Source organism: Vanacampus margaritifer, chromosome 13 (genome assembly GCF_051991255.1).
Source record: "Vanacampus margaritifer isolate UIUO_Vmar chromosome 13, RoL_Vmar_1.0, whole genome shotgun sequence".
Lineage (NCBI taxonomy): Eukaryota > Metazoa > Chordata > Actinopteri > Syngnathiformes > Syngnathidae > Vanacampus > Vanacampus margaritifer.
Genome location: NC_135444.1, coordinates 11,737,814 through 11,763,721, shown reverse-complemented (window position 1 = coordinate 11,763,721; position 25,908 = coordinate 11,737,814). Strand labels below are relative to the sequence as shown.

Here is a 25,908-nt window from a genome sequence, read left to right as displayed (position 1 = left end):
GTCAATTTAACGCCATTTATTTCACCCGTCATCCAGTAACTCATCCAAGGAGGTGGTTGACAATAAATTGTCCAACCTAAAAAAAATCTCATTTACACATGAAAACAGAAAGGGTTGAACAATGTGAAATTAAAATGTAACATGCAAGTTCAAACTCATTCGCTGAACATTAACCCTGATATGTTTGCATTTAAACCAGAGCGAAACAACTTGGAACACTCTTACTGCAATGCTAACAATAAACGGATACACAGCTTTTTTAAGACGCATCACAGTTTCCTTTCCTCAGATGGCAGCTAGTTGACACACAACACCATTGTATTTCTCTGTTGACCCGCTACTGGAAGAAGGGACCCTGAAGCTTGGTGCGCACTTGGTCTCGCTTCTCCTCCTTCTGCATGAGGTACGCTTTGAGCTTATCAGTGGAGAAACACACCTTCGAGTGGCGTGATCGGTGGGGACCGCGATGAGCACGCAGCCAAGCGTTTTGGAGGCACTCTGCCGCAGTGGGTCTCCCCCTTAAAACAAAAACAAAAAAAAAGTTTATAGTAGGCCTGCAATACTTTCTCATTCACCCGACTTCATGACCCTTAGGCCTTAGCTTATATGTTTCAGAGTCCCTGATTGTCATGGTGGTGTCACAAGGTCCAATAATGGACTTGTGGACCTAGGACAGAGGTCAGCAACCTTTCCTGTCAAAAGAGCCATTTCAGGGCAAATAAATAACACAAAATGTGTCTGGAGATGCAAAACATTTGAAGATTGTGATGATGGAAACAGTGTGTTAGTGTTAGTCTAATGTAGTGAGGGCCTATGAGCTAATTTGAGCTGCACCATAATGGAAAAATATGCAGCATCCAATACGTAAAGATTCATTTTCTTCAACCTTTAGTCTCGTGGTTTTTTTTTGTGGGTTTTCTTATTATTATTATTATTTTCCGTTTAGACTTTTCTGCCTTTCTGTCAAATTTCTGACATTTTTGGCAATTTTATGGACATATGGTCATTTTCTGCCACTCTTTATTTTTTGGACGTTTTATGGCTATTTTTTGACATTTTTTTCTGACTTTTTTCTATGTTTTTTTTTTAAAAAACTTTTTTGCTATTAATTTTCTGACATTTTTTGGCAATTTTGTGGATATCATAATTTTAGGGATTTCATCTTTTGTTTTTGGACATTTTATGGTAACTTTTTTGAATGTTTTGTTTTCTGCCTTTTTTAATCAATTCTCTGACATTTTGGGCAATTTCATGGACATTTTATGGTAATTTTCTGCTTTTTATCTTCCTTTTTGGACATTTTATGGTCATGTTTTTAAACATGTTAATGTCATTTTAAAAACGTTTTCATGTACCTTTCTTTTATCTTTTTCTGACAACTTAAAAATCGACTGCCATTTTTTAAATATTTAATATTCAATTAGTATTTTTATTTAATCATTAATTCATTAAAATAATATTTTATATGCAAAAAATATATATGTATGTATTTTTTAAATGATTATTTCTACAAATTATTATTATTTTTTGAAATCCACATGGAGCCACAGGAGAGGTACTAAAGAGCCACGTGTGGCTCCAGAGCCGCAGGTTGCAGACCCCTGACCTAAGAAGTATTACACTTAATGGCCCACAGGTTTGGGGAATACAAATACCCACACTACAAGCCTCAAAACTCAATTCTCTATCTAAAGTGATACTTTCAATGAGACGCTTACCAGGATTTGTTATTCAGGCTGCTCTTCATCAAGTTCAAGGCTCCTTCGGACAAACCAGGGTAACAGCGTCCAAACTGGATCTTCCCTTTCTTGATGTTTCTGTCCTGTTCCCAGCCCACTTCCGCATGAAATGGGCTGTCAGCACTCAACCTGGAAGAGAGAAATTACAAAAATTCTCTATTTGGAATAAGAAGAAATATTCATAACAGTTAGGAGAGTGTTTGTGTGTGCTTACATAATAAACAAGAGAACTCCGATGGCCCAAACATCGGTCTCAGGCCCAACACCCTGGCCCTCCAGGATTTCCGGAGCTTTAGGAAGGATAATATAAACTGACAAAACAGACAGAAACATGATGTTGTTCATAAAATATTGTGTAGTTATTGACACTGATGGCAAGTTCACTCGCATGATAAATTGACCGTTATATAAAATAAAATAAATCATAACAGTAAGAATAGTGGGGGGGAAATGATGGTAAAATTGGTTGTTGCGTTTATGGATGTTAGGATCAGCTGAAGTTATTCCCACTCATCCATCCATCCATCCATCCATCCATCCATCCATCCATCCATCCAAGTGCACCTTTGCTGCGGCGCTCTGTTGAAGGCCATGACAGTCAAAGATTTAGTGTATTAGAGATTTATAACACGGCAAAAAGTCAAACTAGCATTCCCTCATCACCTTTGCTCTCCGACAGGCCGTGGAGGTGCTCAGTGTGGAGGGGCTGGCCGGGCGTGAAAGACAGAGCAGAGCCGAAGTCCACAATCTTCAGGTGGTTGCCGTCATCCACCAGCATGTTGTCAGACTTGAGGTCCAAGTGGACCACTCGCCGGCCGTGAAGGTAGTCAACTGCACTCAGGATCTGACCCAGCAGCTCGGCCACGTTAGCCTCCGAGTACACGTCTCTGCAAAACATACACGTGGAGGAGTCACATCAATATGGGAGTGCTGTTAATGCTGTACGCGACTTGGCCACTTAGGGGCAGTGTGGGTCATTGTATTGCGATAGATACACCTTGTAGTTAAATTAAGGAGTAGAAGAAGAAACAGCGCTTGAGTACAGTATATTCAAAAACAAAACTAAACAAAACTTTATTTATTTATTACATTATTTATTTACAGCCTTGGAAGAGCATATGTCCGTGAGTACGATTAAAACGTTTGTCTGTGCACCTTCCTGCAGCATTTGTGTATGAATACCCGTTGTTTGGAGGGATTTGAGTGCCGTGAGTAGCATGCTAATTTTTGCTAGCGGGTCAATGGTGTATTCCATTGTGTATTAGCTTTGAGCTAGCTATGTTTGGAAAGTAATACAAAACGAAAGTGTAATTTATATTTGCGTGTGCTCTTCGTGTAAATCTCTTTGTTTTAATGCGTTTTTAGTTTTACAGTTAGCTTCAACTGGATGTAATAAACGGCTTGAGTTGAAACTAGTAACATTGGGGGCTCATTTTGAGGGGCTGTTCGCATCTGCCTCTTATTGTTTTTGTTTGTTTGTTCAAATAAACAATAGGTGAAAAATGCTAGTTGACCAATATGGATGTCACTATTTTACACACCTGAAGTCACAGTAAGCAAGTGCGTAAGTAGTAACTAGTGCAACATCACATGTCCTTAATCCTTACAATTTTATCAATTAAATGTATTGCGCCCCACAATGCATTCTGGGAACTGAAAAGTAACATAACATTACTTGTTTTTAACAATATATTTACAGTAATAGGAACCAGGCTGGCCCACAAATAACAAAAATCAATGTATAATTGTTGCCCATTGAAATGCATTAAAAAAAAAAAGCATTATAATTTTTTTAGATAATTTATTTGCTTATGATATATATATTTTGCTGAGCCTAATTTACTAGATAATGCCCTTTTAAAGACTGACACAATTGTTGGTCATAATTGTAGTCAGATACTCACCAAAATTTATTGGCCCCTTCCAGTTAACTTGCGTTACTCCTCCAACACTAATGGCAATTAAAAACGATTATCTCACTTTTAGTGGAGTTAATAATTTCAATAGGGCCTTGCTGTATTTGTGTGTTTTTTAGTGCTGTAGTGATTTCAAACATCTCTCACCTTGCAGCTAGACTGTAGAGCAACTCTTTGCCAGGACAGAGCTCCTCCACCAGCACCAGGTAGCAAGAAGTGATGTAAGCAGTGTGCAGTTGTACCAGGTGGGAATGGTGAAGCCTCCTCAGCAGCTGATATTCCTTCAGGACCAACTGTCTCTGCTCTGCCCGGTAAGGCGTGATCTTAGCGGCAAACACTTGACAGGTCTCAGCATCGCGACATAAGTTGACCACACTGAAGCGACCCCTGGGGTGATGATGACGACAAATAATGAGCCATGAAACACGAGGGCGGAGCTTTGCTTAATGCAAGCTTTCAAGAGCTTAATAAAATCCCAACCTATTGATCTCTGAGAGGAAGTTGTAATGCCTCTGTATTGGCTGACTTTCTGACCCAGTCACCTTTGAACCGAGGCACTCAGTTTGGATGAGAGGAATGTTTGCATCTGCGCAACAAAAGAACAAAAAAAACTTTATGAAGGCTCTTTCAAGGCCTACTTTTAAAGGTTTGTTGCCCTCACCTTCAGGGTGACTTGCCATGACAACGGGGGCGGAAGCATCACTGAAAGGTCCTGCTCCTGTCTTGGTGATGCAGCCCACCCTGAAAACATAAGTAGCTCCTCTGGGTAGATCCTTTGCCACGTAGCTGCTGTCACTCACATCCTCCGACAGGACTGTCCACTCTCCACCTGAGGATGAATGTAGCACTCCTTTAGAATTCGATTCAAAGCTCAGTAGAGCATTTGAAGCCTGCAAAAAATCTACAGCTGTGTCTCAACTGTGAACCTACCATCTGTACAGTACTCCACACAGTAGGTAACCGGGTCACCAGACTGAACAGGCTTCCACACCAGCAGTACGCCACCTCCATCCAAATGAAGCACATCAGCCTTGTTGGGACGGACTAGAAGATCTAATAAAATGAAGCATAGCAAAATTATTGGCAACAAGTGTATTATGAACAGTAGACTAATTAGATAAGGCTAATTTGATAATTTGATACCTTTTGCTTTTTTGAATGCTGGTATCTTAAAAGCAGGCAAGCGCTTGGAGGTCCTCTTTTTTGGACTCTCAAACCCGTGCTCCCTTTCAGGCAAAGTTGAGCCCTTGACAATTGGTGCTGTTGTAACAAAAAACATTTATATTAGGGCTGTCACTCGATATTTTTTTAATCGTAATTAATCAAATAATTTCAAAAATTAACTTGTGATTAATCACAATTTAATCACACATTTTATATCTGTTGTAAATGTACAATAAAATTATTATTTTTTCAAGTTTTTCATATTCTTGATATTTAACAAAATGTGGAAAAAGATAACCTAATACAATTATGGTTGTACAGTGTTTCCTCGCTAAAATGTGTTTCACTTTTCGCGTCCTCATTGCTTTTTTTTCTTTCAGTAATGTACCGAATTTATGAAATTCATGAAGGTTTGAACATTGAGAATGTTTAAACAAGAGGAATGTGAGAAAATGTAAATGCCTCGATGGGAAAACTATAAACTGTGTGGTGAGGGGTTTTAGAGCCTTAAAACATTTATAATAAATGTAAAACATAAAGCTAACTACTTTTGCGGATTTCATTTATTGCGGGTATTTTTTAGAACCTAACCCCAGCGGAAAATGAGGGAACACTGTATCTTTTTAGTTTTTTGATATGGTAATTTACTAATTTCATAGTAATTCATAAAGTTATTTGAAGTGAAGATAATGTTTAAACATTGTGTATATCAGCTGCAGTGCATAGGGTAACTCATATGTGGACGTGTGTGCTGCGCCGCTTCTGGAAATTCCAAATAAGGGCTGTGCGTTAATCGTTGTTATAAATAAATAATAATAATAAAAAAAAAAAAAGCTTAAGTTAATGCAATATTAACACATTTATTTTGATCCCTCTAATTTAAATAAAGTTCAATGTAATTTTTTTTTCAGTCAGGCATCTGTGAAACAATAAAAATTGTGTACCTCCTTTACTTAGATCCTCTTTACTGGAAGACCTTGAGAACAGCTTGGTCAAACTTGAAGCTGAAGCTCTCATTTTCTTTCTAAAGGACATGGTTGGCGTATCTGGCTTCATTATCTCTCCTAGTGTTGGTCCTAACTCTGTGCTATCTAGCTGCGAGTAGGAATGGCTAGCCCAGGACTGCCTGCGGAAAATATTCAGCAGTCCCAGCTTTGGGGATTTTCCCGCAGGTGGCTGAACTTGGAGAGCTGGCGCAGATGCATGTCTTTGAAGGCCATGGCCTTTCTTGTCTTTGGATCTGGGAGGCCTTTCAGGAGCCTGAAGAGAGGAGAGGCTAGGACTTGGACTGGGTGTTGATGACATCTGCAAGTGACATATGTTGGGGTTGGAGCGTGTGCGGTTGCGTGGTGGAGCTTGAGGAAAGTGGCCTCTGGGTTTGAGTTCTTGAAATGAGCGAGGGGATGATGATGTCAGAGGCTCTCTCGGGTCATCATAACCTTCACTCTCTTCTGATCTGTACCTCCCCCTGAGCTCCTCATATGAACCGAGTCTACTGGACGACTCAGAGCCACCATGCTCCAAAATAGATGACTCAGCCAAGGAACCTTGGGAACCAGCAAAGGCGTCACCCTCTGATTGCTCCTGATCCATCCTGTGGCACGTTCTGTCACCCATAAGGCGGCTTAATGGAGCAGATTCTCCACCCAACGTGGAAGTGCCCTGTACAGGAACAGTTGAACCCCTTCTTCTTGTGGGTCTCCGAGGGCTAGGAATCGCCAGCAATTTTTTCCCTCCCACTTCATCATCTGTGAAATCCTCCTTCAGACTTTTTGTACCTTCTTCGTCACCTGACTTCGAGGGTTTGGGTGAGCTGGGAGATCGGCGAGAGTACTCATCAAGCGACCTGCTCCTTCTGTGAGATGGAACATTGGTGCGGGAGACACTGCCATCAAAAGAAGTAGACTTGTGCATCGTGGGTTGGGTGGACCCCCGTCTCTGGCTTCGGTTGGTCTCCGTGTCATCTTCTACGTATTCTATGAGCGGTTCATTGAGGCGCCCTGACAAGCTCCTCCGCAGAGGCTTGCGACCTCTTTCCTGCTTTTTGACCTGAAACTTGTCACGTAATGTCATGTGTCTGGCAGACATGGGTGAAAGCTGATGAGATGAACTGTAGAAAGTGCTCCGGATCACGCTGCCTCGAGGGATTCGACCCGCATCGCTTCCTGAACCTTCGTCACCATCGGAAAGGTTGAGAGACGGACTACTGCCCTTGTTGAACCTTCTTTCATTCTGAGGTGTCTGAAGATACGAAACCTCTGAAGACGCAACAGACTGCCTACTCACACTCCGTTCTAACACGCTCCTCCGGCCAACCAGCTCATCATCGTCCTCGTCTTCCCCCTCCCCAAACATCACTTCCTCTTCTTCGTATGGACATTGATGAAGTTGCGTAAAAGGCTCCGGGATCCGCGCTCTTTCGCTCAAAGGGTCGTAGTCATCCTCTGTTTCTTCCTCCTCCTCCTCCTCCTCAGTTGGGCTGCAGTGTTGGAAGAAGTCCCAAGAGTCAGCTTCGTCGTATTCGGATGATGAACCACTGCTCATAGAAGTGCTGCTGTTCTGCTGGTGTTCACGGGGAACAGTCACTGCTGTATCTCTGAGAGGAGCATCCAGGAGCTCAGGAATTTGTCTTAATGTGAGCACGGAACCGACACATGTCAAAGAACGCTGGGGATAAAGAGGCAAAATACATTGCTGAAATAGAGTCCTTTGAAGACAAATTGCAGAATCTCTCATTTCCCCAACAACTTACCTGCCATTTTCTTTTTGAGATGAAAACCTTTAAACCCTTTGTGTTAATTTCATCCGTGTCTTCCCCTGCATTTTCATCCTGATCACAGTTAAATTTTTGTTTTATTTTCATTCAAGTTAAAAAAAACAGTTGAACACAGAAAAGCTGTTTGTTAAACAATAGTTAAGCCTCACCTGGAGCCATTCATGGCTCAAGCACTCAAAGGCGGATGGCCGCTTCCTATACAGGGTAGAGAGAAATCAAAATATCATTTTGCACACCAAAAGTTGATATTTTAAAAATTATTATTCAAATAGTTTTTCATTATTTGTATGAAACAAATCATGGGGTTCTGCTCCCATATAGTTAAGTAAGTGTTGTCAATTTTGAGTTTGAAAGAGATAGTTAAATAACAGAGGGAAAAACACTTTTTGTTGATTTATGTCTGACAGCTGTTTTTAACTTAATTTTGGGTGCGGAAACCAAAACTGATCTCAGTTTTTCTTAACCACATTTTGTTTTTGATCTTTTAGTTTCAATTGTGACTGCACAAACAATTTACCACGTAGCTGTAGATAAGTCCAACCTTAATCAGATCTTCTTACTACATCTAATCAGGTGGATTTTGTTTATCTGGAGGGTAAGTTGTGGAGAAAAAAACTAGACATGCTAGAAAAAACTGACTACAGTTTTGGAATCAGCATGCACATTTTTGTTTTAATCAGCATAAAAATCTAGCTCAACAAATTTTCAAATTGTTCCCCAATGTAATGTATGGAAGATGCCTACTCAGGGTCTGGTTGTAGAAGACAACGAAGAAAGGCCCGGGCCTCAGGACTCCGACTCATGATGTCAGGGGCATCCCAGTTTAGGGTCCCTTCTCCCACTCTCAGCAGTGTAGCGCGGTCCGTTTCACCCACAAAGGGGCAACGACATAATAGGCTGCCAAAGTAAGAAATAGAAAAGAAACAGTATTTACGATTGTGGATAGTTTTATGGTACAGCACTGTATATTGCCTGGCGATATACATACCATAAATATGTCATCACACCCACTGACCTATTATCGATAGAAAGATGTTTCTGTTATATCGCATAATACATCAGTAAATATATATTTTTTATTTTAGTGTGGGATCTGGATTTTGACTCACCAAATATCTGTGCCCACACTCACGGGTTCTTGGTGAACAACTTCGGGCGCAACAAACTCCGGCGTACCAAACATGCTGTACTGATGTCTGGATGTGTCTACTTCCTGGCAGAAGCCAAAGTCACAGATCTTGATTTCATCTCTGGGTGGATATACCATGAGGATATTTTCTGGCTGAGGGGTTTTCATAAATCAACATGAATAATTGTTTTAATACAAAAATGTAAGTCATTTTATCAGTATTGTCATTAAGCCAAAATCTCACTTTGATGTCCAAGTGCAAAATGTTCATGCTGTGAATATGTCCAACTCCTTCAAGAATTTGCTGGATGTATGACTGAACCTGAAACAAAATTATTCGCAGTGCTACATCTAATTAACAAGAAAAATATACTGTTTGATGATTTGAATCTCTTACCTCTTTCTCTGAGACTAACCCTCTGAGTAACAGATGGTCTACAAGGCTATGAGAACAGCAGCTAGTGATTATGTTAAAGAAGAAATACACTTATTGGACAAAATATTGTATGCGATAAATTTTTGTTTAGAAGGGATACATCTCTGTAATGAGCACCAGTGTGCGCCGTGTGCAAAAGAAGTCCAGTAGACAAGCCACCCTAGGATGAGCCAGACGGGAGAGCAAGTCCCTCTCCTGGAAGGCCCGGGTGCGGGTGCTACTTCGCAGGGGTAAGAATTTGGCAGCAAAGACTTCACCTGTCCCTCTGTGGATCACACGCTTCACCACTCCAAATGTTCCTCTAGGGATGAAGACATTCCGATGAATCATAGCAGAGATGAAACGATGGTAGGACGATGTGGATATGGAGCATGAGCTCACCTTCCAATTTCATCACCAACATCATAAACAGTGAATAGCTTTCTTCTCTTGCCCAACTCCACCTCTCTCTCCTGAGACCCAAGTGGACCTAAAATCCAATGAAGTGACGGAAACAGGTGTCCCATTAACTGAATGATAATATTTTGCTTTTTTTTTTTTTTACAGCCCCAATACGAACAATCGTGTACTGCCTCACCGTCCTCCACTATGAGCTGAGCCTGACACGACACGTGGCCAGCGTCATTGTAGGAGAAGCAGGTGTAAATGCCGCCGTCTTCACTTTCTGGGCACACTATGGTCACCGAACAACGGGCGGCATGCTGAACTATCTCCACATTGTCACCGGCTGTAAGTTCTTCTCCGTCCTCCAGTAACAAACAGTAGATTGAATTTATCAGATGAATGATGAAGTGATATCAGCATATAAGACTAAACTTAAGTTCAATTAAACTTTGTACATTTTGGAATAGTTATAGTGTGTAGGCAGGCAAGTTATACAGAAACAGCAGTTATATTGACCCATACATGTGTTTAGTGTACCAGAGAAACAAACATATTAAGGGTTATCGGCAATCAAAGTTGAATCATAATAAATAAAATCAGTTTTAACAAAACAAATGTGGCCCTTGAGCCCAAACCTTTGCCCACCCTTGAGCTAGTCTCACCCTTTTGACACTATAAAACTAAAAGGCTCCCAATAAAACAAATCAGTCAACAACTGAACTTCTTATTGAATTTCTACCTTGTACCACTGCGTCTGTGGCATCGGCCTTCCTGTAATGATGACGGTAAATGTAGCTGGTTGGCCTGGTTCAACACACACATCTTCAGGGAATACTTGGATGAAGGGAGGAACTGAACAGGACAGCAAAGAAAATGATTACAATTACTACTTGAAAAGAGTGATTATTATTTCTTTTTTTTAACACAGAAGAAAAGAAGTACCATCTGTAATTTCCTGCATTTGATCTGAGATGTAGATTTCTTCTTCTTCCTCTTCCAAGTAACACGTAGGCTGCTGCTGTGCTGGCTGATCCACGGATACTGGCTGAGGAACTTCTGCAATACTACACTCAGCTCTGAAGACCAAAAAGGCATTAAAGGTTAGTGTTTTTAAGTTCACAAGTGAAAATGGATACTGCTCACTTAGCACTTACGTATCTCCTAGCCTCTTTCAACCAACAAAATGTTATATTTTATATTATGACTTATTATTATTATTATTTTTCAAGTCCAAGGTTAAAGGAGAGAAATGTTGCAGAAATGTTATACTCACTGCTCATTATTGGGTGGGAAAATCCTCTTAGTAGTGGAGGAGGGAGTGAAATCTGTTTGTAGCCATTTCTTCACAAAGGCAGAAGACCAACCCTCTGAGTCTGCATCTAGGAAAATACAAAATACCATTCTGTTAATGAATGTCATGATTCAACATAGACATGAGTAAAACATACATTACCTGATATTACGCAGAACAGAAATAATGTGCATCTTACCTGCTGGCTTCAGGCTTTAGTGAAACTACAGTAAAGTGCCCATCACATCAAGATATGGGCATGTGCCCACTCCCGTATGAGAGCATCTGCCCAGCACATGGCCATCTCGTATTTGTGGCGGTGAAGAGTTAGCTGGGCATGCGTTAACAAGACGGGAAAAAGGGGAACACTGAGCGGTTACATGTTGTCATGACAATGGTGACTTACATGGAGCGGTCCGCATGAGGAACCTTCTGCTTTTGGACTAGTAGAGGGAAGATGGAAAACATGAAGGTTATAGACAATGAAAGGGTAAAATACCAAAAGCAGTTTTGCATTTATATTTAAGTACATATACTACGGCATCAGTGTACACACATCTACTTAAACTCACTAACCACAACATTAGGTACACTTGCATAATCTTTAAAAGGAGATCCAGTACATAAGGTGTATCAAACGTTATGGCTTTACTAAGATAATAAAGCTCAGTTAACACAATCAACACTTTGCAGCAGTAGTAGAACTACACTCCACCATACTGAGAGCTATTTTTATTTGATTTTTAATAAAACGCTAAAACTCTTAATTAAATTATATAGTTCTGTTTGATATCCTTAATAGATTTTTGTAATGTTGTGGCTAATGAGAACCACAACCATTATTTAAGACACCTCAGTGGTTCAGATGACTCCATCTAGTGGAGAAAAAGTTTGTGTCCTCTGTGGAGAGTGAAACATGATTAAATATACCCTACTGCATAAAAAAAATATATTCATTTTATTTTGCAGTTACTAGCTTCCAGTTCCCCTGGTATGATTATAGATTGTTTTTTGTTTTTGTTTTGTTAGCATACACAGTATCTTCAACAATTCTCAGGAGTGGTCAATAGGTAGACATTTAAAAGTTATTTCAGTAAATGTACCCTCACTACACGTAACCTTGACAACAACTCAAAGAAAATAAAAAATATTAGCATTGTGAAACAGATGAATGAATACAAATGAGTACTTTTCTCCTTATCTGTATCTTAAGCATGTGAAAAGGATAAAAGGGAAAGTAAGTAATGTCTCAAAATGCAATAAACATGATAGAATGGATGAAGTTCCCCAGACGACTGTCATGTTTATGATTATAAGATGAGAACAGACATGGACTGTTGTGAACGATGGCATGTGCTTTCTCCTTCATGTAGAAGAAATTAAAGTATATCCCTAAAAAAAAAAAAGACTCCCAATAGACAGCAGAATTACCTTATATAGCTCCAACTACCCTACCTTTAAGAGGCAAGTCGTGTGCCTGGTCACTCTCAGAGTCATTCGGGGCGACGTAGGAGGGGCACAGTCCGGCCTTGCACTTGACACAACCAAACTCATTCGAAAGCTGTAGTGGAACAAAAATATTTGTGTCTTTAGAGAGAACCTCTGACAATGATGATTATTAGAATGATGATTGATGTCGTATCATACCTCACACTCATACAGTCCGATGTCTGCCTCTGTTGCACTGAGGACTGTGAAAGACAATATTCCACTTCGAGGGTCATTCAAGACTGAATATTTTTGCTTGTCAGTCAACTCTTTGCCGTCCTTCATCCACCTGCAGAGGCAAAAGAGGAGCTTATTTCCTTCATTAAGACCCATTACAAGAGATTTGTCAGAATTCTGCCTTTACAAACCGACATTTCTAATATCAAAAGAATAATAATGATCAGATTAGATGCTCAAAAAACACTGTCAGCGTGAAATTTATTATTTTGGTTGTAGTTTTTAGTGGTGTAAAAGTGTTTGAGGTTTTTATTTATTTTTGCATAGTTTGCCAATCTCATGTTGATTAAACATGCAGTACAATTATACATTTTTACTAATGCACTTTTCTGTGTTTACACTATTACTGTTATTTAACTTGTGTTATCATCAGTGGGTATTGGAAAATGGCATACTGACCTGATTCTGGGCAAAGGAGTTGTAAGAGTGGAACAAGTAAAATGAATGTCCTCGCTGTCTATCAGACAAGTACTTTCCAGCCGACTAACAAATCTGGGTGGAGCTAGGAGGAAAACATTTTTAAACGCAGCAAATAAAGCCTTTGTGGGTTTAAATTATTATACAGTACTTGGAATGATATCTAAATCTAATCTCTCACGAGACTTACCCTGCACTACAACAGTAGCCAGAGTGCCAGCGCTTCCCATGGTGCTAGTAGCGTAGCACACATATTGTCCAGAGTCTTCCACAGTCAGACTGTCCAAGATCAAAATGCATGTGCCTGAGCTGTCTGCTGTGATGATGTGCCGAGGGTCATCCTCCAACGCAAGGCCATCTGAGAAGACATGTAATTTGTGTGAACCAATGCAGTTTGAGTGACTTTTTTTAAAATTTTATTCTGACCTTTGAGCCAAGTGATCACTGGCTGAGGCAATCCTGTAACCTTGCAGCTCAGCTTGACAGTCTGTCCGATCTTTGCTGTGCAGTCCGACAGCAGTGATTGAAACACGGGAGGGTCTAATTGATTGATAGACACAAACATACAGGAAAAGACACCATTTATCAAGTTAAGTTTTAAAATAAAGATAAGAGATTTGGGGTAGATCTGCTGTGATCATCATATGAACGGCCTACTCTTAGTGGGCAGGATGGATTGTTGCTGCAACTCCTTCAGGTCTTTGAGCCAAGAAAGTTTCATCACTGGTGAGCGGCCCTGCAGTGTATATCTCCGCACCGAGCCCCTGTGCTCGTGCCACAGCTCCCAAGCCTTCTCATCACCTCCCATTGTTTCCTTTAGCGCCACATCATTCAGCTGGGGTTGGTAGAGTCCAAAAGTTAACATGGATTGATTTGTATGTCAACACGTAACCACCAATAGTTTCTAGGTTAATTTCTTTACCTTCATTTTATTCTTGAAGGTGAACGTATCACAGTTCTTACTGGCATCTCTTTTCGATTTGCATAGGACAATGCATTCCTTGAATAGAAAGACATGTCTCTGGTGCCCTCTAGAGGTCTTTTTTGTTTCTGGAGATTCATCCCACACTGTGAAGGCTCCCTTGGAGATAAGAGAAGGAAGAAAAAAAACACAAAACCATCATTATTTTATGTCATGACATACATTTACTTTCTAGAGATAACATTTTAAGATGGTGTTGAAACTTGCACTGACCTGCCGCACAGGCTCGCCCAGGGCAGTCAAAGGGGCTGGATAGTTCTCAATGAGGGAGACCTGGTGCAGGTTGTCAGACCTCCAGGATAAACAGGACACAAGGGAGAAGGCATCCTCCAGCAAACAACAGCTTTGGCCGCTTTTGGCCTTGTTCTTAATTAGCTCCTGGAGATAAAATGCTAGTTCAAAACCGAATTGTGGGCAATTATCGGCAATGTTTGAAAGCAAACAAATCTAAACTATTTATTTTGACCTTCAACAATGCTTGATATGTCTGAATCCTTTCAACTGGTCTTTGGAGGAAGGTCAAGGTATCTATGACAGGAGCCTCAGGTTTACCAGACCCTGGTAACTCCTGTAAGACATTCCATTAAAAAATGCATTGTGGTGGGGACTTCTGCGAATCGTCATTCCTGTACGATTCTCACCTTCCAGCGAGTGCACAGTGACCCAAAGCCTCGAAAAAAATACACAGACTAAACACCAACCAAAGCAGGTTTACAGCCGTCGACCGGGGCGAGTACAGACGGTCCTTCTCATTCCACGTATGTTTTTCGAGGCTTCACATCACAAATCATTCGCCGGAAATGCGGAAGCACTCAGCTAGGTGCGCATCGTCATTGACAGGAATTGACGATTGACAGAAGTTTCCTCCTCTGCTATTGCTGCGTATGCTCGCATACAGAATCTCATTAACAGGGCTTACTTTGAAATATTGTTGGGTAGCTTTATCAGCAATGCAGGCCTCTGCTTGTGGTTGCCCGAGCATGTAGAGAACATACTTCTCAAGGGCCTCAAAGTGATGGATTAGATGCATGGCGACATCATCGTCAGTAGTACACTCTCTCAAACCAGGGAGAATAGACCTGAAACCACAGCTCATAATGTCAAAATCAGGTTGCTGGTCTACTATCTGTATTATTTGTGTCTAATATTGCAGTTGAGAGTATATGTACACATGTTTTGCGTACTTCTCGTGAAGAAGAACAATGTCCTTTATATTTCTAAAAATGATATCTTTCTGGTTGATGATGTTGATAGGAACATGGCGACTGGAGTCCAAGTAATTTAGTGGATGTGAAATAAACATCCTCATCTCCTTCACAAACTCCTCTTCACCATCAATCAGGCCTTGGATCAGTTGGCTAGCCAAGAAAATAAGTTATGGAAAATAAATTTTTACTCAGTCATTGACAATTATAACAGTGCTTGCTCTGTAATGTTTACAAACCTCAAAGCCCGCCTATACTCTTCTCCTGTGGAACCAATTAAATCAAGATCCTCTTGAGGTGCCCGCAATTGTGTGAAGGCCTCCTGTTTAAGAAAAAAACAAAACAGTGCTGCATTTATTTCAAACACACTATTATTTTTAATCACTATACAAACTGTTAGAATGGCCATCTAACCTTTCTCTTCTTCTCCAGGTAGGCTGGACACACCCATCCCTGTCGAGCAGGGTTGGTTTTGGTGGGTTTGGTTCTTACGAGCCATTTGTCTGGATGGACAGAGTCTAGAACCTCCACGAACTGGCCCTCCTTCAGTAAAAAACTGTCCTTGCTTCCACTGTTTGGATTGCAGTCTGCTCCAGCTACACACATTTCAAATGTCTAAGGAAATTGAAAGGTAACTACGTTAAAGAGGCTTAACAATAAAATGTGCTAATGAGTGAATAAATGCCCTATACTCTAGGGCATTGTCTAGGGCCTAGACAGTCAAAGAGTTATACTAATATTATGCAACAAAAATACTTCAAATCCAGAATAATACAAAAGTAATTAAATCAAACATTTAGGGCCTCATTTACAAAGTCCTGACATGCAAAAATGGGAACTGATCTACAGTACCAATCGGACGCACCTAGGATTCCGTCTGTAAAATGGGGGGAAAAAATGCTATTTTTTGCTCAGGAAGAGCCTTTTGCATGCAATTTTGGTAGCAATTAAATTTTTTCCAATCAAAAGTCCAAACCTCTCGTTGATCCTCTTCCCCTTCGGATTCTGATCCAGAGACAGTGCTTGCTAAAGGTGTGTGGGCCCTAAGGTGTTTTGGAGATGGTGTCCTCATTTGGCCTTCTTGGGTGCCTATGAATGAGAGGCACACAACAGAATTGATATACTTGATAGAAATCTGGAAAGAAGTAGGCCTAATGATATCTCTGCTAACCTTTGACTTGTAAAAATTTCTTAAGGCAGGGATCAGGAACGTGTTGATCCAAGTCCTTTGAAGGCATTTGGTCTGTTGCCTTAAGAAGCTCTCTGTGGTAATATTAATGAAATAAATATGTTGTCATCATGAGAATTAAATAAAACCTCTGCTCGATTACCTTTGTGGAGGGGTCTTAATTTCTACGGGTTCCATCACATCCGGTGCAGTGTCATAATCAGATGGACTTGACACTGTTAAGGAAAGATAATTCAATGAAGAAAACAAAATGTGTTAAGAATAAACAGTGCATTTTACTCACTGGAGCTGGTGGCGATAAGAGACGATGGTCTCCTCTCTTGTAGGCTTGTCTGAATGTGCTGCTCTGTCAGGTTGTAGGCCTCCCACAAAGAGACGTCTACATTCTCTACATAGTTATCAGCATCAGTCCCTGAAGTTGCCTGATGTTGACTTTGTGTTTTGTCCTCCGGCCTCAGTGGAGCTAACTGTAGTGGTGTAATTGCAGCCAGAGGTGGGTGCACTTGCCTGCGGACTGTCTGAGCAGGCTGTTGGGGCTGAACGACTGTTATGTTTCCATTATATGACGTAATGCCAAATCTATTGACCACCTCACATGTGTAGATGCCACTGTCATTAAGGGTCAGTTCAGTGATAACAAGAGAGCAAACCCCACCATCTGTGGCCTGAATACAATGTCTTTTATCACTGCTGATTGGTTGACCATCTTTAAGCCAGCGCACGCTGTCATATTGTCCTTCTACAGTACACACTAGATTGACGGTACCATCAACATCTGCACACTGGTTCTTAAAGGCCTCTTTCAAGACTGGGCGTGTATCTTTGTCAGTTTCGTAGCCTTTGAAGGGCATCTGGATCTTGACAGTGGTCTCTTGCATTTGTGGTTCATCTTGAGCACTGATGTAAATCTCTGGTAAAGCATCTTGGACTGTCTTCTGAAGAACCAGAATGTTAGATGGGGTGTAGGTTTGGGTTGATGTTTCATCAAAGAAACCACCGTGTTGCATTATGCTATCGTTGGCTGGGATCTCAGTCAAAGCTTCTGAGAAAGTTTCATCTTCAGAGATGTAGAGGAGAGGAATTTCTTCAGTCATTTGCTCTTCTTGTTGGTCGTCCTTCCTTACTATTAATTCGGCAGCTACTTCTTTGTCCATTTCAGGTTCCTTTCTCATGGGTTTTACTGGATGTTTGATCAGCTGTTTGGTGACAACCAACTTCTCCACCAAATCAGCATCTGCTGGTACTGACTGGCTTCCCTCAAGTTTTGGTTCCTCGTCTTTCACAGACCTTCCTGTCGGTTTTAGTATCTGATCTTTGGATGTTGTCACAAGTTGTTCATCTTGATCCGTCTCAGTGTCTCTTGACGGCTGTTTTTCTATTCCTGCCCTTGTTTTGCTTCTTGACCTCACAGGTGGCCTTGGAGGAATCATGTCAGTCTTTATATCTCGAGGCAGTTGTTTTCTTTTTCCGGAGTGACTATCCTGCTGATCTACTGATGGCACTTGTATCACTTGTGCCTCTACTTTGTGTGTAGTCACAAGTTCTTTTATGTGGTTTCTCTGTGTATTTTCTTCTCTAGAATTATTGACTGTTGCATTTGATGGCTGTATAATGAGCTCCTCAGTTTCTTTTCCAACACATTCAGTAGGCTCTCTTCCTCCTGCTGCTTTTCCTTTTGACCTCACAGGAGGTTTCACTTCCTCTCCTGTCTTCCCCACTTCACCATTCTTAATAGTATTCTTTGCTTCTTGTTCTAATATTTTGGTTCCAATGGACGTTGCTGATGGTTTCATAGCCTTTTTCTCCTCCTCGACTCTCTTCCACAATGTTGTCTCTGGGTAATCATCTATTTTTTCAAATTCTTTGACTTCTTCACAAGGTTTCCCTTTTTGCTTTGGATCAATTTCCAGAGATTTAAATAACTGGTTCTGTTGATCAACACCATTGCCTCCAAGAATCCTGCTTGGTTGACTCACTTCTGCCTTAACTTGTTGCTTTGCTGTTTGTGTCTTCTCCATCTTAACTTGTTCAGTCACACGCTCCTTCTCATCTAACAATGTTGGTCTTTTGTAAACCTCCACATCTTGCTCCATATTGTCCTCCTGCTGGTTTGAATCCTTAGCATTGTTAAAGTCTGTCTTTATAGATTTTTCAGACTGGTTCTCCTTTTGATCCCATTGGTTTTTAGTTTCTATTTGCAAAGACTGAACGGGCTGCTTTATGTTAAACATGGGCTCTGCATCTTGTTCTAAAGCAGTGATTGATGCTTTTCGCATTGTCCTCTTCTTGGGCTCTGGAGCAATTGGGTGAGCATCGGGTAGATTCACATTCTCAGGTTTGGAAGTGATACTTCTTCTTCGGGGTAGTATCATGGGAGGTTCTTCCTTTGGTAAAGTAGTCTTAGGTTCTAGAGTGGGGAGTTAGAAGGTGACGGACAATATTTAAGGGTATAACATTCATATATTTTGTTGCTGTACATTTATTTTATTTACAGTAGTACCAACCTTTTACAGACACCATTGCAGTCGTCTCTGCACTTCCTGCTTGACATGAGTAACTTCCACTGTCTTCTGGATTTAGCTCCTTGATGTGAAGTTGCAGCAAACTGCCATCCTGATTCATGGCATACTTCCTGTTTGCTCTTAGTGGCATTCTATTCTTTTTCCATTGTACTGACACTCCAGGTGTAGACAATTCGCAGCACAAGACTACAGTAGCTCCCGCTTCTGTTTCTGTGTTTTGCAATTCTTTCTTGAAAAACCAAGGCAGTTCTAAAAATGAATTAAAGAAAAACAATCAAGTCATGACAAGTCAAATAAAAAACAGAACTGCAATACAAAAATTCAACCTGGAAGTCAGTAAATTGATGCACACACCTTTTACAGACACAGTTGCAGTGGTCTCTGCACTTCCTGCTTGACATGTGTAGTTGCCACTGTCTTCAGGATGGAGCTCCTTTATATGAAGCTGGAGGAGACAGCCATCCTGTTGCATGTCATACTTCCTGTTAGCTTTTAATGGCAGTGTGTTCTTCTTCCACTGCACTGACACTGCAGGTTTCGACAGCTCGCAAGACAGGACAGTTGTAGCTCCCTCCTCTGCCTCTACACTTTGTAGCTTTTTCTTGAACAGTGGAAGGTGTTCTGCATAAATATGCACATATTAGTAAACTATTTTTTGGACTGTGGTAAATTGTAAAAGCTTCAAACTGCAATCTTAAAAATGGGCATCATAAAATCACATTTTCCATAAATGTCAAGTGCTAAAGGTAACACATAATTTGTGTAATATACACACCTTTTACTGACAAAGTTGCTGCAGTTTCTGCACTTCCTGCTTGACACGTATAACTACCACTGTCCTCAAGTTTGGTGTCCTTGATGTTGAGTTGGAGAAGGCAGCCATCTTGCTTCATCTCATACTTCTTGTTGGACATAATAGGCAGCCTGTTCTTCTTCCATTGCACTGGCACTCCAGGTTTAGACAGCTCGCAGCACAGAGAAATTGAGCCTCCCTCATTTACCTCTTTACTTTGTAGTTCTGTCACAAACAATGGTGGAAGCTCTGGGGGAAGTCAAGATCAGGGGATGGCATGAAGATGACTAACAAGGTTAAGTGACAGTGTGATTGAGATACCCAAACACTAAAACACATACAAACCTTTCACTGACAAAGTTGCTGCAGTCTCTGCACTTCCTGCTTGACACGTGTAACTACCACTGTCTTCAAGTTTGGTGTCCTTGATGTTGAGTTGGAGAAGGCAGCCATCTTGTTTCATCTCATACTTGCTGTTGGCCCTCAGAGGCAGTCTGTTCTTTTTCCATTGCACTGGCACTCCAGATTTAGACAGCTCACAGCACAGAGAGATTGAGCCTCCCTCAGCTACCTCTATACTTTGTAGGTCTGTCACAAACAACGGTGGCAGCTCTGGGAGAAGTCGACATCAAGAGATGGCATGATGACCAGCAAGTTTAATTGACAGTGTGATTAGATACCCAAACACTAAATACATACACACCTTTCACTGACAAAGTTGCCGCAGTCTCTGCATTTCCTGCTTGACAAGAGTAACTACCACTGTCCTCGGTTTTGAGGTCCTTGATGTTGAGTTGGAGAAGGCAGCCGTCTTGTTTCATCTCATACTTCCTGTTGGCCCTCAGAGGCAGTCTGTCCCGTTTCCATTGCACTGCCACTCCAGGTTTAGACAGTTCACAGGACAGGATGACTGTATCTCCTTCCTCTGCCTCCATACTTTGCAAGTCAGCTTTGAATGAAACTGGGCGCTCTGGAGAAGGTTTAGGCAAATAGTTTTATAAACAATTTGGGTGATATATATATAAAATGCTTCAAGATTCACAGGAAGTGATGGAAAATTACTTGATAATGTCTGCACAAGCAATGCCTTTCGTCCAGGCCCCCAAAACACCTTACTTTCCCTGAAATGGACGCACCTTTTACAGACACCGTTGCAATGGTCTCTGCACTGCCTGCTTGACATGTGTAGCTACCAGCATCTTCAGGCTTGAAGTCACTGATGTTGAGTTGCAGGAGGGAGCCATCTTGTTTCATCACAAATCTCCTGTTGGCCTTCAGTGGCAGCCTGTTCTTCTTCCATTGCACTGGTATTCCAGGCTTGGACAGCTCACAGTGTAGAGAAACTGAATCGCCCTCCTCTGTCTCCACACTTTGTAATTGTTTTTTGAAGAATAATGGTAACTCTATTGGGCACACCATTGAACAAACTTCATTATATGGTTGGGATGTAACTAGAACAGTCTTACATTTAATACATAAAAGGAAATCACTTCCTGAAAAAAATAAACATTTAATACCTCTCACAGCTACAGTAGCAGAACTCTCTGCACTTTCTGCTTGACATGTGTAGTTTCCACTATCTTCAGGTTTAAGGTCCATAATGTTAAGCTGAAGGAGGCAGCCATCTTGTTTAATTACATACTTCCTATTGGCCCTCAGAGGTAACTTGTTCTTTTTCCATTGCACTGGTACTCCAGGTTTAGACAGCTCACAAGACAGGACAGCTGTATCTCCTTCCTTTGCCTCCATATTTTGCAAGTCAGCTTTAAATACAACTGGGTGTTCTGGAGAAAGATTGTACCAAAATGTTTGAAATGGCTAATAATGTACAGAGCAGTGGTTCTCAACCGCGGTCCTCGAGTACCCCTATCCAGCCTGTTTTCCATGTCTTCCTAGCCAACACAGCTGAGGATCGTTTTCAGGCTTCATGCAAAGATGACTGATTAGCTGATCTTTGACACACCTGTGTTGGCTGTGGGAGACATGGAAACAGGGTGGATAGGGGTACTCGAGGACCGCGGTTGAGAACCACTGGTATAGAGAAACAATGCTTTCTGTTGGGCTCACATAGCTGTCACGGGAACGTACCTTTTACAGAAACAGTTGCAGTGGTCTCTGCGCTTCCTGCTTCACATGTGTAGCTACCACCATCCTCAGGTTTAAGGTCACTGATTTTGAGCTGAAGGAGGCAGCCATCTTGTTTCATCTCATACTTCCTGTTTTCCCTGAGAGGCAGACTGTTTTTCATCCATTGCACTGGCGCTCCAGGTTTGGACAACTCACAAGACAGGGAGATTGAACCTTGCTCCTCCCCTATGGTATTTTGTAACTTTGTTACAAAGAATGGAGGTAGCTCTGGGGAAATTCATCACATCATTTTATTAAGATGACCCACAAAAATACACTCTCAGAAAAGAGTCCCATGTGGAAGATTATTTATATCAAAGTTAATAAACAGTATAACTATCATTTTTTAGAGCAATTTAGGTTCAAAGATACAAGAACAGTACCTTTTACTGACACAGTTGCAGTGGTCTCTGTACTTCCTGCTTGACACGTGTAACTTCCACTGTCTTCAGGTTTGAGCTCCTTGATGTGAAGCTGGAGGAGGCAAGCATCCTGCTGCATATCATATTTGTTGCTAGCTCTTAATGGTAACTTGTTCTTCTTCCATTGTATCACAGTGTTGGGCTTTGAAACCTTACAGCACAAGGAGGCAATACCTCCCTCTTCAGCCTTTACATTCTGTAACTTTTCTTTGAAAAATGGTGGAAGTTCTAGGAAAGATTTGATTCAAAGATGAGAGAAGCACTAAGCAGAAATGTTAAGAAGACTTTGGTATGCACCTACCTTTCACTGTTAAAGTTGCAGTTGATTCTACACTTCCCACATGACATGAGTAGCTGCCATTGTCTTCAGGAATGAGGTCCATAATGCTAAGCTGAAGGAGGCAGCCATCTTGCTTCATTTCATACTTCCTGTTGGCCCTCAGAGGCAGTCTGTTCTTTTTCCATTGCACTGGCACTCCAGGTTTAGACAGCTCACAGCTCAAAGAAACGGAAGCTCCCTCCTCCATCCGCACATTTCGCAAATCTTTCTTGAAGAATGGCGGTAGCTCTGGACAATAATGGACATCCAATGCTTAAAATGTTAATATAATTAAAACAGTTTATCTATCAAGCAGTTTTGGCACTGCTTGTCTTCATTAGGGTCATGGATAAGTTGAAGGCTGTCCCAAATGGCTTTGGGCAAAGATACGGTACACCCTAGACAAGTCAATCGCAGGGCACATAAAATATAGGCAAACAACCATTCATACCACACATTTTGTCGAAATGTGGAAGATGCCAGTGTACCCATGAACATACAAACTTAGCAAACCATGATAATTGCAGTTTTCTTATTTGGAAAGAATGTGTGGAAGGATCGTTTTTGTTCTAAGATGTTCACAAGAACAGCCGATAAAACCTACCGCAGTCTTGTCATGAACCCCATAAAACATATAAAACACATTAAACTGATTGCAATAGCAATGTGACCTTACCTTTGACTGTAACCGTTGCAGTAGTTTCTGCATTTCCTGCTTGACACGTGTAGCTGCCACTGTCCTCAATTTTAAGTTCCTTGATGTGAAGCTGAATGAAGCAGCCATCTTGCTTCATCTCATACTTCCTGCCAGCCCTTAGTGGCAAACTGTTCTTCTTCCATTGTACCGGCAACCCAAGTTTGGAGAGCTCACAGTACAGGACTGCTGAGCTTCCCTCCTCAGTCTCAAGACTTTGCAACTCTTCCTGGAAAAATGGGGGGAGCTCTGGAAATGGAAAGATAAATGACATAAATGGGTGCACCTTTACTTTGTAAATCTGCATTACTTCCTGTATTACCTGTCACAGTAAGCTTAGCACTGGCCTGTGCATCGCCTGTATCACAGGCGTAAACTCCAGCATCCAGGGGCTCCACAGCATGGATAAGCAATAAGTTGACTTTTCCTTCCTTTCGTATTTCAAATTTCTCACCGTTTCGGAGAGGGATATGATTGCGCCTCCAGATAACAGCGGTGGTGAAGTCAGAAGTTATGCAGGACAACGTAGCAATTTCTCCTTCCAAGATTAGAACATCTCGAGGCTTCTCCTCAAACAAAACTGAAAATTAAAACATCTCTTTAGATAAACAAATCTTCACAATAGGTCTTGATAGACACGTCTCTCCACACCTTTGGACTTTGGCACCACGAGAAGACTTGCTGAAGTCCTTTCCTCCCCGACCACAAATGCCACAATGCCCGTCTCATCGGGTGTTGTCATGGTGAGGACAAGTCTGTGTGTGCGACCCTGGCATGTCATCTGGTTCATTTCGTTCCTCTGCAGTGGACTGGAGCCAAGCCACCACACACCCTCATTCACATTGGTGTGGCTAAGCTCACACACAAACATGGCATCTTCCCCTGCAGTCACAGTGATGTCTTTCAGCTCTGTAACAATTCGCACTCGCTCTGTGGAGAAGGACAGAGAAAGTTATCTTTGTAGCAATTGAGTGGAAGATTTGTACAGTATAGGAGGGGATTTTTGTGTTTACACATACCCCTCACAATCAACTTGGCGGTGGTCTTCTTTCCCCTGGTGATGCAACAGTATACACCAGCATCCTCCAGCTGCAGCTGCTTGATCTCAAGCATATGCGTATGTCCTTTCTTTGTAATAATTACTCGTCCCCCTTCTTCAATGACAGTGTTGTCCTTCTTCCAAGTTACAGGTACATTCACACTAGAAACTTCGCATGACAGCAGCACCGATTTGCCCTCCATCATCGCTTGGCTCTCCAGTTCCTTCTCAAAGAACACCGACGCTGCCGCTAGCATAAGGGAAAAAAGAGATATGTTACTTGGCATGTCAAGACAATTAAACTGTGGGAATAATTGTGTTTGACAGACAAGGTATAACAGTCCTCTCAAGTATAAGATTCCCAACAATCATTCAGATTCAAATTACTTTTTTGATCCCTAACAGGGGCAATTCCCCCAGACACAATGCGTCCAAGAAACATGAAAACAGCAATGGCCAACAGAGGAAGACAAGAAGCATGGTAGGTCACCTTTCACACCCCGAGATTTTTTAGATAAAAATATAAGGAACGGCGAGGGAAAAATAAGGCTCAAGCTCTGCCCCTATAAAGGGGGACACAGTGTGAACCTGGAAAAACCTCAGAATCATAAAGCCACAAGAATCCTTAACACATTCTTATCCAACACATTTCATTAATAATAATGACCGTTACCTCTCACGTTCACTTCCGCTGTCGTCTTCTGCTCGCCAAAGACACAACTGTATTCTCCAACGTCCTCTGGCTGGACGTTTCTGATGCTCATCTCAGCTATATTGCTCTTGAGGGTCATCTGATACCTCCCGCCTTGATAGAGCTGGTCCTCTCCCTTCCACCATTGTACAGATACCCCAGTCCTGGACAGTTCACATCGTAGGGTCACGTTACCTCCCTCAGCGGCCTCCTGGTTTTTTAAACCCATCTTAAAAGTGAGGGGAATAGCTGTGGATGTGGGAAAGAGAAAATTACTACTATTTCACAATCTTTATTTACACATAGCGCTCATGTCTTACGTGTAATAGTGATGTTAGCTACAGTCTTGGTATCGCCATAGATACAGCTGTAGACTCCACTGTCCTCCAGTTGAGTGTTTTTGATGGTCAGCTCCAGGATGCTGTTTCGATTTCTTAGCTGATACTTGAAATTATTCTTCAGCAGCTCCTGGCCTTTCATCCACTCAACAGGAAGGCCAGGTTTGGATAGTTCGCATGTCAATGTCACACTGTTCTCCTCCTCCACTTGCAGGTTCTTTAACTTGGTTTTGAATGTGATGGGAGGTGCTGGAAATACATCTTATAATATATATCTAGATAGGACAGTTGGGTATATTGTAGTAAATGTGAGATCACTCACCTTTCACTGTGAGCTCAGCAGTTGATTGGCTGTCTTTAGTCTTGCAAGTGTACTTTCCAGCATCACTCTCTTCTACATTGTTGACAAATAGTTTGGTGAAATTTCCCTCTTGTTTCATTTCGTATTTATAACCAGGCTTCAGGATCACTCTTCCTTTCCTCCAGTCCACTGGTGCTCCAGGTTTGGACAACTCACAGCAGAACACTCCACTGTCACCTTCCTTCAGCTCCAAATTCTGAACTTCTTGTTTAAATGTAACAGGAAGGGCTGAGAAAACCAACACATAAA

The 25,908-nt window shown here is 41.5% G+C and overlaps 1 protein-coding gene across 1 annotated transcript in view; it reads right to left on the bottom strand.

Moving 5' to 3' along the window:
• Position 1: 1 nt before the first annotated feature.
• obscna (obscurin, cytoskeletal calmodulin and titin-interacting RhoGEF a) overlaps positions 2 to 25,908 on the bottom strand; it is a 37,420-nt gene continuing 11,513 nt past the window's right edge. Inside the window, exons 24-81 of the mRNA XM_077584517.1 lie at positions 25,621 to 25,887; positions 25,281 to 25,547; positions 24,943 to 25,209; positions 24,250 to 24,519; positions 23,882 to 24,160; positions 23,553 to 23,810; positions 23,213 to 23,479; positions 22,519 to 22,785; positions 22,179 to 22,445; positions 21,757 to 22,023; positions 21,186 to 21,452; positions 20,805 to 21,071; positions 20,372 to 20,638; positions 20,014 to 20,280; positions 19,651 to 19,917; positions 19,230 to 19,496; positions 18,858 to 19,124; positions 16,637 to 18,760; positions 16,496 to 16,568; positions 16,336 to 16,427; positions 16,141 to 16,253; positions 15,579 to 15,779; positions 15,404 to 15,486; positions 15,144 to 15,317; positions 14,879 to 15,038; positions 14,426 to 14,527; positions 14,173 to 14,337; positions 13,900 to 14,058; positions 13,635 to 13,812; positions 13,404 to 13,517; positions 13,168 to 13,335; positions 12,960 to 13,062; positions 12,483 to 12,612; positions 12,291 to 12,396; positions 10,818 to 10,923; positions 10,487 to 10,620; positions 10,284 to 10,396; positions 9,738 to 9,906; positions 9,542 to 9,629; positions 9,261 to 9,461; positions 9,122 to 9,182; positions 8,969 to 9,046; positions 8,705 to 8,877; positions 8,584 to 8,610; positions 8,340 to 8,492; positions 7,745 to 7,790; positions 7,572 to 7,649; positions 5,764 to 7,486; positions 4,799 to 4,915; positions 4,586 to 4,708; positions 4,317 to 4,484; positions 4,136 to 4,241; positions 3,803 to 4,042; positions 2,403 to 2,626; positions 2,304 to 2,318; positions 1,954 to 2,050; positions 1,719 to 1,868; positions 2 to 518 (exon numbers count right to left, since the gene is read on the bottom strand). Of these exons, the coding sequence (XP_077440643.1) occupies positions 338 to 518; positions 1,719 to 1,868; positions 1,954 to 2,050; positions 2,304 to 2,318; positions 2,403 to 2,626; positions 3,803 to 4,042; positions 4,136 to 4,241; positions 4,317 to 4,484; positions 4,586 to 4,708; positions 4,799 to 4,915; positions 5,764 to 7,486; positions 7,572 to 7,649; positions 7,745 to 7,790; positions 8,340 to 8,492; positions 8,584 to 8,610; positions 8,705 to 8,877; positions 8,969 to 9,046; positions 9,122 to 9,182; positions 9,261 to 9,461; positions 9,542 to 9,629; positions 9,738 to 9,906; positions 10,284 to 10,396; positions 10,487 to 10,620; positions 10,818 to 10,923; positions 12,291 to 12,396; positions 12,483 to 12,612; positions 12,960 to 13,062; positions 13,168 to 13,335; positions 13,404 to 13,517; positions 13,635 to 13,812; positions 13,900 to 14,058; positions 14,173 to 14,337; positions 14,426 to 14,527; positions 14,879 to 15,038; positions 15,144 to 15,317; positions 15,404 to 15,486; positions 15,579 to 15,779; positions 16,141 to 16,253; positions 16,336 to 16,427; positions 16,496 to 16,568; positions 16,637 to 18,760; positions 18,858 to 19,124; positions 19,230 to 19,496; positions 19,651 to 19,917; positions 20,014 to 20,280; positions 20,372 to 20,638; positions 20,805 to 21,071; positions 21,186 to 21,452; positions 21,757 to 22,023; positions 22,179 to 22,445; positions 22,519 to 22,785; positions 23,213 to 23,479; positions 23,553 to 23,810; positions 23,882 to 24,160; positions 24,250 to 24,519; positions 24,943 to 25,209; positions 25,281 to 25,547; positions 25,621 to 25,887 (13,361 nt within the window). The 3' untranslated portion in view covers positions 2 to 337. The remainder of the gene's footprint in view (positions 519 to 1,718; positions 1,869 to 1,953; positions 2,051 to 2,303; positions 2,319 to 2,402; positions 2,627 to 3,802; positions 4,043 to 4,135; positions 4,242 to 4,316; positions 4,485 to 4,585; positions 4,709 to 4,798; positions 4,916 to 5,763; positions 7,487 to 7,571; positions 7,650 to 7,744; positions 7,791 to 8,339; positions 8,493 to 8,583; positions 8,611 to 8,704; positions 8,878 to 8,968; positions 9,047 to 9,121; positions 9,183 to 9,260; positions 9,462 to 9,541; positions 9,630 to 9,737; positions 9,907 to 10,283; positions 10,397 to 10,486; positions 10,621 to 10,817; positions 10,924 to 12,290; positions 12,397 to 12,482; positions 12,613 to 12,959; positions 13,063 to 13,167; positions 13,336 to 13,403; positions 13,518 to 13,634; positions 13,813 to 13,899; positions 14,059 to 14,172; positions 14,338 to 14,425; positions 14,528 to 14,878; positions 15,039 to 15,143; positions 15,318 to 15,403; positions 15,487 to 15,578; positions 15,780 to 16,140; positions 16,254 to 16,335; positions 16,428 to 16,495; positions 16,569 to 16,636; positions 18,761 to 18,857; positions 19,125 to 19,229; positions 19,497 to 19,650; positions 19,918 to 20,013; positions 20,281 to 20,371; positions 20,639 to 20,804; positions 21,072 to 21,185; positions 21,453 to 21,756; positions 22,024 to 22,178; positions 22,446 to 22,518; positions 22,786 to 23,212; positions 23,480 to 23,552; positions 23,811 to 23,881; positions 24,161 to 24,249; positions 24,520 to 24,942; positions 25,210 to 25,280; positions 25,548 to 25,620; positions 25,888 to 25,908) is intronic.